Raw genomic sequence first — 18,142 nt, 5'->3', positions numbered from 1 at the left:
ACTGGGAAGTTTTCTATGCCCTTGGCATGGACTGACCACCCAAATTTTTCTGTTTCATTGCCAGTACCAATGAAAAATTCTTCTCAGATTTGCACTTTCATAACTACTCCTCTGATTTACTTTTATCTGCATTGTACATTAGTGCAGCATACCATAAGTAAGATTTCTTTGTGTCAGAGCTTTGGATAATCTTTTAGTGAATTATAATAATTTTAAGTCTTATGTGACCCAAACTGACCCTCCTTGAGCAACTGGTCCCGTGTGTAAAATGTGGTGTTCAGCTCCCAGGGCTTTATGAATTACTGACTGTGGTTTTCAAAGCCTGACAACAGAATGGGACAAGAGAGCTTTGCTGTTGTGTTGGTGATCTGAAGGAGAGGCTGAGCAGGATCCTCAGCCCTTCTCAGCAGTTCTGAGACACCTGTGTCATCCATCTGCCTGCGTTTGTGTGTGGAAATACCTTCAGGGCTGTGTGTTGGGTGTAATATTCACAGCCTATGTCAGTAACCCACTCTGATTTTAAAATTTTACCGTTTATTTGGCATTGTTTGTAATCACAGAATCACAGAATACCCTGAGCTGGAAGGGACCCACGGGGATCATCGAGTCTAGCTCCTGGCTCTGCACAGGACAACTCCACGTGCCTGAAAGTGTTGTCCAAACACTCCTTGAAATATAACGATGTAGGTGGTGCTGGCAACTCAGAAATAAGCTATTGCTCACCACTGAAGGCCATGTGAGCCCAAACCAGTTGGTGAGGAGTGCACCAGTCTGCTGAGCCAGTGGCTAAGCTGGGCCTAAACGGGAGTGACAGAACAGGGCGGCTGATTTCGCTGTGGGTTATTGCACAATCTGCACAGCAGAGCAATCATGCCACAGCCTGGGGGTGTATTTTGCTTCCCTGAAGCCTCCCCTGATGGCTCCCACTCCGTGTGTGGGAACCATCAGCTCTGCCGAGGTGCTGATGGACGGGATCGCTCAGACGGCGCGATTCCCCACGTGGGTTCGCTCGGGCTTTGCTCTCCCCAGCTTTACATCCACCCGTGGCCACTGCCAGAGACAAAACAGCCCTCTGGCATCAAAGCTTTCTGTCAGTGAGCTGTCAAAAGCAATACCAAGCCAGCTGTGCTTCAGTGAGGTTTCAATGGTGTTATGAAAGCAGCAGTTTGTGGCGGTACCTTTTGTTGGGGTGCAGAAGCTCCGAGCCCTTTCTCCAGGTGATGACAGCTCTGGGAGAAGCACTGGGCTTGCAACCGATGGTAACTTCGCCTCCCACTTGAACAACCGACATTTTTTTCACGGGATTTTTGGAAAAATCGGGAGCTGCAGCTGAAAACGGAGAAAGAAGAGGAAAGGAGGGCAGAACAATATTCAGCTGGCGAGATACTAAATGAATTTACTGAATTCTTCTCTTTGAGTTACACAGCAGGTGAAGTCAATAATTGCTTTGCTTTTGAGGTTCCTGCAAAATACATATAAATCTACCATGAAAAATGTATTTGAGTACCGAAGAATTAAATTCATTGTCTCTTGTGTAGTGATTTTATTTATGCTGTTTCTGAACTAGAGACTGGGTGGCAATCTTTCCTGAGGTTTATCTGGAGACTGGGAGAACAGGTCTGTGATGAAGAGCGAGGTTCCTGAGCAGGATAAACATCTCACTCCTGATCCAGACACCTTTACTCATCTGCAGAGAATATTCCATTACAAACACAGCTTTACTATGGCTTTCTTTTCACAAATATCCACTGTTTCCTGAAAATATGTTTATTCTCCCAGCATTTTCTATGAAAATTCACTCTTGGAGGAGGAGAAAACACAAGACCTGTGCAACAGTTGGGTGCTCTTAGAGTCTGTGTTTTACTGGTTTCACTAATATTTGGCTGTTGAGCAAACTTTGTGTTTGGATATCTAGATGAGAATACTTTTATAAGAACAAATTCCATTTCATCTGCATCTCTGGCAAACATTAATGAGATTCCTTGTTACATGTTATTTCTTTATGTACATATTTGCCATATGCTCTTTGTTTATAGCTAAAACTATTTTCCCCTCTTTCTAAACTGACTTTTAAACCTGCAGAATAACTCTTAATAACTCAAAATAAGCAAGAAGCAGCATTCATTAAACTTGTGTGCATGTGATAAAAAAAAGACCACACATGGATTAAATTCTTCCCCCAAACGAGATTAAACTTAAAAAAAAACCAAAAAACCCCACCACATTTGCACATGAGTGAAGAGCAAACAGCAAAGAAATATCAACAGGCTTGAGGTGCCAGGTGGAATTTCATCTGTTCTTAAATTCAGATTTTTTTTTCAGAGTGTCCTTTAGACTCATTTTAGTGACATTTACTCACCCATCACCCTCAGCTCAGCGCTGGCATAAATCGTATCGTACTTGTTTTCTGCCACGCACTGATAGAGGCCAGAGTCTGACACATTCAGCATAGGTATGATAAGAGTCCCATTTTCTATTTGGATTCTCTCCTGACAAAAGAAAAACACAGCAAAACTCTGAGTGTACAAACAAAAGCTCTTTTTATTCTCACTCCGATGCACCTGATTGCAATTCAGAAGCAGGAACGTTGCTTTTCTGGAAGCAACGCGGTTGAACACACCAGAAATGTGATTTGCACCTTGCTGGGTGATGGTGGGTGTGCTTTCAGCCCTCTCAGCTCTTCAAACTCGTCAAGAAATCCAGGCACACGTTACAGTGGTTGCTTTGGGCGGGTTTGCCCAGATGTTCCAGCTGTCCACGTGTCTCCCTGCACTGCTGAGCTGTGGATCTTTGGTTGTGCTTCACCGTGAAGATGACACAGAAGGAGCTGCCTCAGGGCAGGGACAGCTGTTCCTCGCTGGGGCATCTTCCACAGGGCTCTCAACACCCCAAAAAAGAGGATCAAAAAAAGCTCCACGGGAGACAGAGGTGCTCCAGTAATGGGGACGTTTCAAATATCTCCAGACCAAAAAAGTCACAGAAAAAATGAGCCACTGGAAAAGCTCTGCTGAAAGCCAACACTTAAATTCCAATTGGAAACCCACAGGAAGGCCCTCAGAGCACAGGGAGAGCTTTCTCCTCAGAGCTTGGATTTCTATACACACCACCTTTCCTTGGTGCAATTCTGCTGAAATAGAGGGGACTGCACAGCAGGTAAATCTGGAGCAGAGCTTGGAGTTTGCTGTATCAAAAGAAGTTTTATTTGCTCTACTTTGGAAAACAGAAGAAAGCCTGTTTCATGCTGCAATCATAACTTAAAGCTAAATATTTGGTGATTTTACAATTACTACCCTCTGGGGACAATAATAGTTCTGCTGCAAAGTGTAGCACTGAGACAGAGAGAAAAAAAAACAACATTCCCCAAAACAGATGACTTGGGAAGAAACCCAGAGGGAGTATAAATTCCATCACCAACTGCAAGCTTGAACAACAGATATTACTGGTATGATTATGCTGCTCCTCTCGTCTGGCTCTCCCGCCTTGGAAGCAGGAGTGGAGGAGTACTGAGTACATTTTTAGAGTACACAGTGCAGTCTCTGATCAGCAGCTCCAGGCATCTCAAATGTATTTGTGAACTGCTAAACTTATGCTATAGAATTCCAGAATGGCTTAGGTTGGAAGGGACCTCGAAGTCCATCTCATTCCACCCCCTGCCATGGGCAGGGACACCTTCCACCAGCCCAGGGTGCTCCAAGCCCCATCCAGCCTGGCCTTGGACACTTCCAGGCATCCAGGGGCAGCCACAGCTTCTCTGGGTAACCTGTGCCAGGGCCTGCCCACCCTCATAGGGAAGAATTTCTTCCCAATATCCAATCTAACCCTACTCTCTGTCAGTTTGAAGCCATTCCCCCTTGTCCTGCCACTCCAGGCCCTTGTAAATAGTTTCTCCTCATGTTCCTTGTGGCCCCTTCAGGCTCTGTAAGGCCACACTTAGGTCACCCTAAAGCTTCTCTTCTCCAGGCTGGACAGTCCCATCTCTCCCAGCCTTTTCTCCCAGCAGAGCTGCTCCATCCCTCTGATCCTCTTGGTGTCTCCTCTGGACTCTCTGCAGCAGCTCCATGTGCTCCCTGTGCTGTTCCCAGGGCTGGAGCAGCTCTGCAGGGGGGTCTCACCTGAGGGGGCAGAGGGACAGAATCACCCCTACCCTGCTCTCCACACTGGAGGATCAGCCCAGGGCACAGGGTGGGGGTTCTGGACTGGGTCACGTCCAGCCTCTCACCCACCAACACCCCAAAGTCCTTCCCCCCAGGGCTGCTCTTGGTCTGTTCACCCCCCAACTTGCTGAGCTGCCCCACACCTGGCAGTTCCACGACCTTTTGGGGGAATTTCTCTGCCTCTTGCAGAGGGGGAAACACCACATATTGAGCCCTGGAGCTCTATTTTCCAACACTCCAGCTTTTTCTCGGAGGTCTCCCAACCACGAAGTGACCCAGCCCAACCTTGTTTAGCTTGGAAATGTGATGAGAGCACAGCCTGGGGCTGCGTGGCTGGTGTGTGGCAAACTAATTAACAACATTACATTACTTAGCCACTGATAATGGGTTTTTTTGAGCCTCTCGCTCCAGATATCTTCTGCACACTTAGTTTTACCTCCAGGCTGTTTGCTATCCTCTCCATGCCTTCTATTTTTACAAACATCCTTTGAATATAAACCCCCCTCTGAAGCAACGCTAGTGTTCCACACGTATCCCAAATTCCCCACTGTTCTCTGCAGGCTCTTTTAAGCTGGGCATTCAAAGGGAAGAATAAAGCACCCCTTGTACACAAGCAGGAACAACGCTGGGATGACCAGGGAGGTGATGGGGCAGAAAGGTTTGACAAAGAGTAAAAAACACGCTCAGAACCAGCCCCGAGGTGCAAAGCATCCGGAGTTATTCTTCCTGTGAGGATTCCAACCAGCAGGTGCTGTGACAAACAGAATATTTTATTACACCTCCCTTGTCCTTTCACCTCCAAACCGTCCATTTTGTCCACTGAGCAATAACACCCAGCATTTTGCTGCCTGAAGTATTGCATTTACAGCACACTGTAAGCACTGGGAAAATGTTGCTTGAAAACATGCCCGTAAAGCATTTTATTCTTCTTTATTGAAATGATGCAATTGAAGAGTAGCAGATTCTAAACACTGCTCCCTTTAAAGAGAGAGAAACTGGAGAATCTTGCTCAGGCCAAGGTGACAGTGAGTAGAATGATCAGACTCAGGAAAACTGCAGTCCAAGGAAATCCTGGCCATTTTCCTCAGGTGAAAGTTGGGTCTGTTTAGGACTAGTCCATGGAGCTTGGCCCCCACTCCAGCTTTTTCAAATAAGTGCTACTAAATCCAATAAGTGCTGGTTCTGCAACCCAGCAGGTGCTAAATTTGCCCCACATGTTTTGGAAATTATTCTGTGACTGTTCTCGCTAAACAGAAACAAATCACAATATTGTTTTTCCCAACCAAGCAAAAAATGCATTACAGGTAAGTCCAGGTAAGTCCTGCCATTTTATGCCCAAGAGATGCTGGGTGGATGTTTAATAAAGAGAGGAAAACTTGGCCTCACACAGTGCAAACCCAGCCATTGTCACAGAAGTCATTCTCCAGGAGGTTGCCAACAACTGAGGGCCGGAGGGTGGATGTGCCAAAGCTTGGCCACCACAGAAATGGAATTATTGTGCCTGGAAGCTGGGCTCTCAAAGAGCTGGCTAATTAAGGATCTGATCATGTTTCTTAAGTGTTTGAGCTCCAATTGACTTCCCTCTCCTTCCACGCTCCCGCCACTTCACTAATTCCCTTTCCACTTAGTCCTTGGTTTGCTTTTAAGGGAGATTTTGCACTTCTTCATCTTTTCATTACAACTTTATATGGCTTTCTTTAGTCTATTGTTCCTCCACACAGCTCCAGCAAATACTACCCTCAATATTCACTGATTTTCAGAGCTGACTGATTAATTAAGTTTAGGGATTAGCACAGCATGAGAGCAGCCATACTGCAGGAGACCAAAGGTCCACCCAGCTACAGACTCAGAACAGAAACAGAAGAAAAGTGCAATTTAATGCTGATCATTTTGCAGTTCCAGCTCTGAAAAGCTCTTCCAGTCCATTGGCATCCTCCCAGTTCCCCAAGTTACAGGTCAAGTCTAACAAATGTATTTAGTGTTTCTTCAGCCCTTCTTTCACCAATTATAATAGATATTTTTAACCTACTGCCATATCTTGGAGCAATTAGATGCTCTGTAAGATAAATGACACTAACAAATTGTTGTTTCTATCTATAATGACATCATACATTTGCAATAAAGATGAACTTTGAGAACCAAGGCTTTATGTTGCAAAGAGTTTGGGCTATTACACTTATTTTGATATATTAATCCTCACCTGTTTTTCGGAAACTAAATTAACGTACTGTGAAATGAATTTTGTGACTAAATGATGGAAAAAAAGCAAAAAGATGAGGAAAAAAAACCAAGAAGAAAAGAGGAAGCTTACCTCTGACACCAGGGGCTGGCCATTTTTTAACCAACTGTAGGAAGGGCTTGGTTTTCCTTTTGCCTTACATTCCCAAAATAAACTGTCATAGAGAGACAGAAAGGCATTTTGGATTTTTTTATCCCATTCAGGGGGTGCTGAAAAGAATATGCAAATCATTTTAAGCGGGAGAAAAGTGATTTCGCTTGAGGTATGTTGCCATTAATTAATGAACCGAGCAAGGCTAATTAATATCTGTCCAACACATTCTTCTTATAGTACAGGCGAATTCTGCACAACAATTCCCTGGCATTAAATTTCAGGACAAGCTTGGGAAACTGGTAGAGGTCAAGTGACCTGGGGGAAGGGAGTTTGGTTTAAGATATTATCCATTTTTATAGCCAAAATTTACAGAAAGAATACTTTTAGATGCCTGAAATTCAAGACATTCTTGTCTTGACACACTGAGACCATTAACTTCTGAAAAACAAACTTTCTCTAAATGTACTTGAATATTTGTAACAGGGATATATCAAAATCTTTGGCCAGTAGGTAATAAAATCAGGGATTGTGCAAAAATTACCTCCCTGTTTTGCCCACATACCTGAGACAGTGGGCTGAGAGCACGAGTTCTTGGGTTGTAATTTATACCACAAATTCTCCCCAGGGGAATTAGGGCTGCTCAGAGTGGAAAAACACCTCGTGGGCACTCGGGGAACATTGACATCAATCCTCTGCAGCGTGAAAGGAATCACATCCCAGCTCTGTAAACACCTGAGAGCCCAGGACTGAGCAGAGCAGGGATTATCTCGAGGCAGGCTGACATTTAGAAGAGTTGTCAAGATAAAGGGGAATATGAGACCCACGGAGAATAATTAACATCGGGTTGGGAGGGACCTTAAAGATCATCCAATCCCACCCCTTGCCATGGGCAGGGACACCTTCCACCAGCCCAGGGTGCTCCAAGCCCCGTCCAACCTGGCCTTGGACACTTCCAGGGATGGAGCAGCCACAGCTTCTCTGGGCAACCTGTGCCAGGGCCCCCTCACCCTCCTGGAGAGAATTCCTTCCCAATATCCCATCTAACTTTGTGTTCTGTCAGTCTGAAGCCATTTTCCCTTGTCCTGTCTCTCCACCTCTTGTTCCTCTCCAGTTCTCTTTTTGCTCCTTTAGGTACTGGAAGGTTTTATAAGGTGCTATAAAGGTAATTTTAATTACATGTCATTTTAATTGCTCTCAGAGCCCAAAGCACAGGTTGGAGGCATCACATACAAAGCAGCAGAAAGTGTCCAGGAAAGGAACCCTATGGAGGAAAAACACCCCAGCAGAGAAATGAAATCAATTATGTAGATAATACACCAGCCCACGCCTAAATTGGCCAAAAAAAATCTCTTCCAAAAGCTTCATGAGGCCTGTTTATATATTTCATAATGAGCAGCTATTAATTAATGTACAAAGCACATTTAATAAGCACATTGTTTTAGATTGAATTAACTGATCATAATTTTGTAATTGCCTGTGCTGTTCTCAATCACGTCCAGGTAATCCACTGAACTTCATTTTAATGGAACTGCTTGATGGGTGCTGGGAAAAAATTAGTGTGCAATGAGAGCAAAAATAACCCCTTAAAAGCCAAGAAATAATTAAATATTCACACAAGCAGCAGACTGTTCTATTCCTGGCATATATATCTTGATATTAGCCATGGCTGCAGGAGGCTGGTGGCTCATCAGCAACGCTGCATCTCTTCATTAAAAGAGATTTACTTTAAAAAAAAAAGAAAAATACTTGCCAAAGTCTTCTCAGCAGATGTTAATTGTAGGCTCAGTCTCTCTTTCTGTGATTTTTCTTACTGCTGTTATGTTTAATTTTTTTTTCCTTCTCCTTTGAAAGATTTATGAGGTAAAGGAAAAAAAAATCTCTCGTTGCTGTCAAAATATGTTACTTTCCCTGGGTATTAACAATGGGACTAAAGAACATATAATTCACCTTGACCACCACGTGTGACTGTGATCACAGGAAATTAATGCACGTGGGAAGTGAAAAGGGGAGGGAGAACAGACCCCCAGGTAAATTATTCTCAACTTTTGAAGGGAGAACTGTTTCCCAGATCTATTATTCTCTAATAGTAGAGAATTCCAAGCAGGAAGGAGAGGGAGGAATGGAATGAGTTTCTCCTGCTTTACCCTCAGCTGTTGATGGAGCTGAGCTCGAGTAGGAGGTGAAATAACTTTCCACTGCCAGGAATAAAACTCCTGAACCCTCCCCTGATCTGCATCTGGGGCAGCACAAATTCTGCTGCTGGGAGTGAATCTCTGCCTTTAATGTTCCATGGGAATGTACCAAGGCTTTCTCCCTGCCTTTTATTAACCTTTCCAGCTCCATCACGGCACAGCCCACATCTCCAACCTGAGTTTCAATGCAAAATGTCTTTATTTGCTGAGGCTGTCGCTCAGTGAAGGTCACTCCAATCAGCTTTTAATCAGCTTAACCTGCCCTGCATTTTATACCTCCAGTGAGGGGCTCATAAGACCTCATCTGCAAAACCCAACTGAAGGTCACTCTGCTCTTTCAAAAGAATAAAAACAAAATTAATCTGCTTACCGTAGACAAATAATTGACCTCTTGCAATGTTTATTCCTCGACTGTTTCCTGCAATACACTCATAAGAACCTTCATCTTCTTGCTGAGCATCGGGGATTTCGAGAACTCCTTTGGTTTTGTTGGGTTGGATTTTCTTTGCCAGGGAATTTCCATCAGACCTCTTCCAGCTGATACTCGGGACAGGGCTAAATAATTGTATTTCGTTAGGGAAAAACAGAAAACATTGGTTATAGGAGGGAAATAAAGAATGTTAAATCCTGTTGTGAGAGTAATAATATTTTTAAAAAGACATGATTTCTCTTTCTAAGTATAATTCATAAGTCAGAGATGTTCTAACCTGTCCAACTTATTTAAGGGCATGACTCCAACCGTGAGATGAAATGCACAGTCAATTCTATGTTTTTTTCTTTTCTTTGGCCAGTTTTCATTTTCCCCTTAGGAACTTACTCGGGGCTCAAACCTTCTTTTAAACACTGGGAAACAACTTTACAAGCCAAAGAAACACCCCAGAAGCACCGAATTATTGACTGGTTCTCACAGCAAAATAATTCCCTGTAGCATTAGAGGTATTTTCACACCCAAAAATAGGAAGTATTGGCCAAGAATTCAAAGGATCTAAAAATAACAACAAATCTGAGTGAGAATAGGAAAGCACAAGACATTGAGGCTGAAAGGAGGTAGAGACAAAAGGGAATATTTCTTTTTTCATGTTTTTTGTAGCTTTCTATAATTTTTGCTTATATTTGGATTAATGCATCCTATAAAACAACAAAACACAGTGAAGTTTGAAGGCAGCTATAAATAATTCCTGGCTTTCTGGTAATATCCCAAACCATCCAAGCCTCACTTTCATGATCTGTTATGTCACCAGAACACTTTAAAATATTAATAGTCTTGGATTTCACAGTTTCTGCAAGCTGAAGTAAGTTGCTTTTTCTAACAACTTAAATTTTGAACAGCTTTTTCCAGAGGCTTTGGCTAAATTTCCCCATTTCAGTTCAAGACCTGGATAGTTGTTTAAATTTCAGCTCTTTCTGGCCAAGAGCAGTTGTCATTACCACCTTTATTAATTGCCCTTTGCTATGAGACCAAAAGCTATTTCAGATGCAAACTTGTTTTATACTATTTCTTAGCAAGAACTTAAAAAATGATTTGTTTTATCAAGTGCAGTGATTGGTCTTCTACACAAACCTTATCACGGAACCATTCAGGTTGGAAAAGACCTCCAAGATCATCAGGTCCAACCTTCAACCAACCCCCCCAATCAACCCACGTCATCAAGTGCCACGTCTACTTGGCTTTTTTTGAACATTTCCAAGGATGCATCTCTACCACTGCCCTGGGCAACCTCTGCCAGTGCTTGGCCACTCTTTCAGTGGTGATATTCTCCCTAATATCCAACCCTGGTGCAACTTGAGGCCGTTGTCCTTCACACAGTGCCTGGGAGAAGAGGCTGCCTGGGTCCACCCTCCTGCCAGGTCCTTGCAGACAGTGGGAAGGTCTCCCCTGGGCCTCCTTCGCTCCAGACTGAGCCTGCACAACATTATTCATTTCTGGAAAGCAAGTTAGTTATTCATAAAGCAAGATACCTTTAGTTATTTAAAAGGAGCACAGCTCCAGACTAGGTCTGTCTCATGGTTGTCATGCTGCAGGCAGGAAAACAGCCAGAGGAGCTTTGCAGCCTTGTGTTGGATTGATACAGACTGTTGATGACATGAAGAGGAGCATGGCTGGCTTCTCAAATCCTGCTGCATATTAAACAGTGGGTGAACAGCTCCTGGAGAATTTCAGAATGCCAGAAGCATTTAACTACTTACTCTGAAGGCATCTCTTCTGGATTTTAACTTGTTTATTTATTTAGTTTTTTTTTTATAAAGGAAGCTAACAGCCACATGGGAGAAGAAAACAATAATTAGATGCATTAATACCTGAAAGTGCTTCATCTCACTATCTCCTGTTCTCTCAGCCATTTGTTTTCTCTCAGCACTGACTATTCATAAACAAAGGGAGCCTGTGCTAACACCAAGGCCAGAGGCAGCGCTCAGTGGGAAAAGGCCCCTTCTGTCAACTTGTCAAGTCAGGTTTAGCAAGGTCTGAGCTGAAGGCACTGTCCTGTTTTCCTTCTCCACACCACAGACTTGTAATGACATCCTTGGGGGTGTTTCAAGGCAAGCTGGGCTCTTTGGCTCATTTTTGGCTGGAGCTGATGGTGTTTGAAACACGTTCTCTCTAAATTTCAGCTGCAGCAGGAGGGGCCACGAAACCCTCAGAGTCTGCTTCGTCAGCTTTGCTTTGTCTAGAGGCACAACTGCAGTAAATAGCTATCAGCTCTTTGCTCTCCTGCCAGGCAGTCTGGCTCTGAGGGCCTCAGGTTTGTCAGGAGAAGGGAGTCACTGGTCAGGGCAGCAGCTCCTCACCTGCCCGAGCTCCAGGTGGAAGGAGCAGAGTGTGGAGCATCCCCAGCTCAGCCACTGCCACCACCCAAGGGAAGGACCTTCTCTAGAGATCTTTTCTTCCTCGATACCTCGTTATCACAGACTTCCCAGCGTCTTCAGTCAGTGCATTTTGCAGAAAGCAGCTTTTTGGGGCTGGTTTCACCTTTTTCTGATGCTACTTTACGTCTCTATAACCCAGTTTCTTTGGAACATCTCTTACTACAGGCTATGGGAAACCTTTCAAGGTAAAAATAAAAAAATCCAAAACAACAACAACAACAACAACAAAAACCCCAGAACAAACCCCTGAATGTAAATTTAAAATATAGATTGACTATATTGGGTTTTGGAACAACTAATCTATTAAGAAGCTGATTCTTTAAGAAGTGAAACTGACCTTTAGGTATGGGTAAATATATATATAAAAAAAATTCAATAAATACAGCCTTGTGAATTTTTGTAGGATTCTACTCCACAATCACACTGCTTTGAGGGTTAGTATCTGACATTGTAACACAGACCATTGTTGATTTGGGGTGTTCCTGCCACTGGAGGGTCTTTTTTTCTTTAGTCACCACCAATAACCAGGTTAAAACAAATAATGGCTTGGGTCTAAAAATTTTGGAATATATAAAGAAACAATGAATGGGCTTCCCAAATTTATTACGCTTCGTAGCCAAAGTCTGGCTTTCACCTGAGCAAATAAGAAAACAGCGCATAAATATGAGAGTGTCTTTGTACATAAATCTGCAGTTTATTCGAAACCTTCAGAGCATCTAGGAGGACTAATTTAATTTATATTCCACCATACAGGCAGCAGAATCGCAAAACCATAAGTTACTAACTCGGAGAGAAAAGGAGATGGAAAATATTTTGTGGCTGGTGACAAGTGTTGTCAGAGTGAACATGAAATTAATTTGTCTGCAGCATTAGAGCCCACGGTGATGAAGGGGCCACCTTTTTTTTTTTTTGCAGCCAGATGATGCATCGAGACTGTGCCTCATCCTTTGTCCTGTGCATCTGGGGGCCCTTCAAAATGAAATTAAATCTCCAGTTTCAGTAACGAAGCCCATGGTTTGTCAGACAAACGAGACAAAGCCGAGGTCTGAAAGCTGTCCCGGTGTCTGCAGCGCTGCTGGCCCAGGGAAGGATCAGGAATTCTGTAGTTAAAACACTCAGTTTGGAATTATCTTAATGTTTTAGCTGGGATACAGCAAAGTTTTTGAGGCCTGGTGTTGTGGCTCATTCTCCTGGAGGCACACAAGTTGCTCCCCCCACCCCAGCTGATCTGCTGAGCCCTGAGAACACAAACCTGCAGGCATCGGTTTTGTGTGGGACGAAAGCAGCGAATACCAACTGGGTTGGCAAAAGTCCTTCACATGGATATGATTTTCGAATCCTTTTATAACCTCCTACATAAACAACTTGAGAATACACCAGAGGTGAAGCCTGGGCTTTTTATGTAAATTTAGTAAAGATGGTTATTGGACACCCCCCCCGTAGCTCTGTGATTATCTCCTTATAAAAACAACCACTGGAAAAACCCTGCCATGAATACATTTAGAGGAATAAGCGGGGCCTTCCCATGAAAAATGAATATTCTGGGTTGAAAGAAATCTTGTTTTATGTTATTCACATATGCTTTTTACAACCTTAGCTGGCAACAGCCCATCTGCAGGGATTTTGAACAGATTACTTCCCTACCTTCGAGGAAGGGAATGAAGACAAACATAAACCACAGACAGAGTTTAATAAATATGTGCACCAGACATGGAAAGTACTGTGCTTATTTTCATTCCAGGAACTGTTCTTATTTGTGCAACAGAGGGGGAGAAAAAAAAAAAAAAAGTTATTTTGGGAGAAATCTACTGATCGAGGCACAGGAACTCAACTGAACATAATTCTTTCCATGGAGCTCAATCCCCCTGAAAGACACAGGGAACAATAATTTGGATATATGGCATGATTAATGCAGCTTGATCCAAAGCAGGACTTTTAATACTGGCATAATATTAAACACTGTCAACATAATGAATATTGGTGCAGAACACAAAGTCTCATCTCTTCTATTAAACTGCCACAGGCTGCAGGATTTGAAATAGTGAGGCCACTATTTCATATTTCAGTTTCACCTGTTTTAAAGAATTAACTGCAAGGGGCATTTTTTTGGCTTGTTTAGGTCATCAGATAGTTGCACTCGAATTAGAGAACTTTTCACTCAATTATATTTCCGTCCTAGTGAGGACTAATTTACTTTGCAAAATCTTCCCTTCTATATTCGTGGTGTCTGTTCGACAAAATAAGGTTCAAAGGCAAGAAGTGCCCCAAGCATATTTGGGATCCATCCCTCCAAACCCTCATCCCAGGGATAAATATTGTGTATTTAACCCTTTTATACTTGTTTTCCTCAGAACAAGAGTTTATGGGGCCGATTTGTGAAAATCAGGAATGATATTTTAATGTAAAATGCAAACTGAGGTTTTTTGGAATGTACCTGCTCCAGGGTGCCCCCCAGCCAGGTTGAAGGAGACTTTGAGTTCCCCCAAGGAAAAAAAAGAAACACTTTTAAAGTGTTTTAAACTGAGTTTGAAAAACTCTGTCCTCTTGTACCTGCATTTTAAACGTGGAAGTGCCTTTTGAGCAGAGTCCAATAGGTATGATTTGCTGTTCCATACAGAAAAGAGGTGCTATTTCTCTAAATACCATAAAACTACTTTCATTTAAGACTTTTGGAGCCCAAAACCCCAGCAGGTTGTCTATAATCTGCCTTTGATGTGAAAGATTTCTGTTATTCATAGAACACAGGTAGCAGCAGCCACAGCATTGTCTGAACCACCGGACTAACAGTGTGAATATAGAAAATTATGGATAATGGGAAAGCAGTTCTGAAATCCAAGCGAGATAATAACCCTCAGTGCTTGTGGCAGATCAGAGGTACAGCTCAACAAATGCTGGGCTGAATTGATTTTAACATAAACAGACAATAGTAGGGGCCAGTTTTAGTGGAATTTCAGCATCCAAAGGTGCTCGTGGTCACGCTGCTGCTTTCAGATGGCTCTGACTGCAATTGCAAACAGCTGGAGGCAGGAAACTTCCAGCTTTTCACAATACCACTAATCACCTGCATACCTGTAGAAATCTGGCCTTATCTAATAAGTTATTTCACCTGCAATCTGTTTCTCTCGCTTTATTCATATAGAAATGCCAGCTCTGGAATAAAGCTCCTGCACGCATTGATGTGTTGGTGTAAATGTGGTTCAAGGCTCTGTTCAGGGAGAAAAAGAGCAGGAAAATAGAAAAAAAAAACCCAACCATTTCTCGAGGAGACATCCAAATTATAAAATATAAAATCCAAGAGGAGAAGTTCTGAAGTGATGCCACTAAAGAGCCTCTGCTCACAAACAGCCCCTCAGACACACAAGAGTTTTTGGGTGACGGGTTTTGGCCCATGAATCACTGGTGTGCCAGGCAGTAGAACTCCAGGGAGGTATGGCAGCACTGCTTGCAGCAGTGGAGAAGAAAAATACATGTATTTGAAGAACAAAAAGTACATTAAAGCTGCATTAACCCTCTCAGCCATTCCATTTCTAAGCACTGCACAGAAAATACTGTGCCCCCTGAGGGATCTCACTGTCCATGTGTCCTTTCAGTCCACTTTTTTGTCCTTAAGATGTTCTTAAAATGGTAAAATCTGTGCATCGTTTGAACATCACCCATCTTTACCCCTTCAATAAGGTATCACTGTTTCGAACATCTCATTTACTCTGTTTTTTAAACACTTTTCTGCAGCCAGTATCTCATTGTTCCACGCTTTCCATGCAACAGATGGGAGTATGAAATGACAACTTGAAATGTAAAGCCTGCAAGGACTAACACACAATTAAGGAGGTATTTAAAGAGAAGTAGCTTGACAGTATTTGGAAAAGAAAATCAGCTTTAACAGGAGCGCTCCAGTCTGGTACTCGTTTTGGGCCAAAAAAATGCACGAACCTTTAATAAAAATTAGCTGTAAAATTAGTTTATATAGAAATCTCATCTGAAAGGCGAGGCCATTTCAATCTTATTAACTTTTTATTTGCTTTATTTTTCTCCTTCCCAGTGTAAGTTCCAGAGGAATATTTGATTAATTTGTGCTGTCTGCAAGTCAAGCTTTTAACCTTTGGGAAAGCTCTAAACACTTTAAAAGCTTACAGCCTTAAAAGGGATTGTCAAAGTGAACTTAAACTAAATAGAGGTCAACAATCTGAGGGTTATTCCGGCTTTTGCAGGGAAAAGGGATGTTCACTGGAAAGATGAGTTTTTGTGAGCTGGTTACACTAATTCAGTTCACCACCCGCTCCTTGAACACAGAGCAGCCCTTGCTGCTGGGAATGGGGACAACAAGATAAGTAAACTTGGAAAAAGACTGCGAGGAAAGTGGATTTGTAGAAGGAAAGGCTGCTGTTAGTGCCTCCCAGGGCTCCTCAGCATCACTGTGGAGACAAAAGCGCCTGAGGGATCTGCTGGATCCATCCTGCAGAGCCCACCTGCTCTTGAAACACAACCTGCTCCCCCACATTTAATCCTTGTCCACTCCAGAGGAGGCCCCAGGATGATTAGAGGGCTGGAGCAGCTCTGCTGGGAGGGAAGGCTGGGAGAGATGGGATTGTCCAGCCTGGAGAAGAGAAGCTTCAGGGTGAGCTAATTGTGCCTGAAGGAGCCAACAAGAAGGATGGAGAGAGACTATTTACAAGGGATGGAGGGACAGGACAAGGGGGAATGGCTTCAGATTGACAAGGAGTGAGATTTAGATGGGATATGAGGGAGAAATCCTTCCCTGTGAGGTGGGGAGGCCCTGGCACAGGGTGCCCAGAGAAGCTGTGGCTGCCCCATCCCTGGAAGAGTCCAAGGCCAGGTTGGACGGGGCTTGGAGCAACCTGGGCTAGTGGAAGGTGTCCCTGCCCATGGCAGGGGGTGGAACGAGATCATCCTTGAGGTCCCTTCCAATCCAAACAGCTTTATCACTCTATGATGTCCCACAGACAGAAAGAAATCCTATTTTGCTGTGTGTCAGATGTGAATGTGCAGTTACACTGAATCTGGAGTCAGATCTCATCTCAGAGTTAAAACTGCTCTCAAGGAATGTAATCCTTGTTCTGGTTTCCCTCCCCTTCCCACACCTCCTCCCCCTGCTTCCAAGCTGCAATCCAGTGAGTTGCAGTCACAGCGCAGTTTCCTTTCTCGTTTCTTTGCGAACACATTGCACACAAACCATCAAAAAAACCATCAAACCAAGGTTAAACAAATAAGTTGCACAGAGTCACACTCCAACTGAAAACATTCCAAGGTGCAAATTCAAGAAAACCAATATTTCTCCTGGTGGAAGAGTGCCAGAACCCCCACTTTAATGGAAGAGGGAACTCTTACTTTCCAAGGGCAAAGCACTCCAGTCTGACAGCCGAGCCCTTCGCCGCGTGCGTCGTCTCTGGAAATCGAACTTCGATCTTTGGTTCGTACTCCCCCATCACACCTGTTGAACATCAAAACAGCTCACTCCAGTGGAGCCCCAGACCTGCCTAGTACAACAGAATGTCAGTGTAAAAGAAAGGGTGGCATTAAGCACGTCAGAGCCTCATGTTCTACCCGTGGCGGTCAACACAGGATGGGGCAGAATTCCAACCTTCTGGGTGGAATTCAACCCCTACATCTGTAAATCCCCTACATTTGGGAGTTGAGGAACGTGACTTTATACAAAAGAATGTAGTAATTAGGGTTTTAGAGATAATTTAGGCTTCACACCTCTTGCCAAGAGGTGTTAACAAGCAATGCCTTTAACCTTAGTCACTTCTCAGGACAATAAATAAGTTCTGGGCGCAAGAGAATTATAGAATTCTGTGTCCAAAGCGCTTGCAAAACACTTCAAACTTCTTTAAAACACCCAAATGTGAGCTGCAGACTTGAGAAAGGCTGCTGTAATTAGATGGAATTATCACATTTGAAAATCTGGCTGAACATCTGATAAAGCCGGATAATCCAGCATCAATTTTGGGCATTTAGTTTTGCAGTAGATTTGGGTTTGATTTGGGAAACTAAACTTTGAGCTGAACTTCTTAAATGCCTTTTGTGCATCTTGCAGTGGAACTCATTGCAACAGTGGGGATGAATATAAATCAGGTCTTTTCCTGCACAGTGTCTTAGCCCAGACCGCACACTGAAGATGAACCAGTTCTTATTTTATATTCTTATTTATATTATTTTATATCTTATATTTAACAGGCATCTGGTTAATAATGCACATTTCCTCTGTTTCTGCCAGCTTTGGACTCAACCCAGAGGCCATCAAATTGAATGGGAGAAGATAAACAGGCTGATAGAAGGAGCCTGAGAAAAGGAATAGAGTGATGAAAATGAAAAAGAAAGAAGAGTCAGAAAAGATCTTAAGAATTTACAATCACATTTTGTACCAAATTATTAACTTTTGAGCTGGGGAATTACAACTCTGCTTCGTGTGATCTGATTGTTATAGAACAGGAGAGTCTCACAGTGAAAGTCTTATTCCATAATGCAAGGTTGAACTTTATTTATCCTGGAAATCCAACTCCACACAGAGTTTTGTTCCTGATTGTCGCCACTGCTTTGCAAACAGCGCAGGTCTATTGAAATTTAGGTGGGCAAACTTA

The 18,142-nt window shown here is 43.2% G+C and overlaps 1 protein-coding gene across 3 annotated transcripts in view; it reads right to left on the bottom strand.

Moving 5' to 3' along the window:
* Window positions 1-18,142, bottom strand: part of LOC114062597 (contactin-6-like) — a 119,762-nt gene that overhangs the window by 30,136 nt on the left and 71,484 nt on the right. For all 3 annotated transcript variants that reach the window (XM_027894213.1, XM_027894215.1, XM_027894214.1), the window contains 5 exons: window positions 16,890-16,992; window positions 9,049-9,233; window positions 6,466-6,602; window positions 2,360-2,489; window positions 1,179-1,329 (listed from right to left, as the gene is read on the bottom strand). In XM_027894213.1, coding sequence (XP_027750014.1) covers window positions 1,179-1,329; window positions 2,360-2,489; window positions 6,466-6,602; window positions 9,049-9,233; window positions 16,890-16,992 — 706 coding nt within the window. The remainder of the gene's footprint in view (window positions 1-1,178; window positions 1,330-2,359; window positions 2,490-6,465; window positions 6,603-9,048; window positions 9,234-16,889; window positions 16,993-18,142) is intronic.

The sequence above is a fragment of the Empidonax traillii genome, unplaced genomic scaffold, assembly GCF_003031625.1.
Source record: "Empidonax traillii isolate 1590-97213 ecotype Southwest subspecies unplaced genomic scaffold, ASM303162v1 scaffold420:size724490, whole genome shotgun sequence".
Classification (NCBI taxonomy): Eukaryota; Metazoa; Chordata; class Aves; order Passeriformes; family Tyrannidae; genus Empidonax; species Empidonax traillii.
The sequence above is the reverse complement of the archived record's forward strand: the minus strand, read 5'-3'. Positions and strand labels throughout refer to the sequence as shown.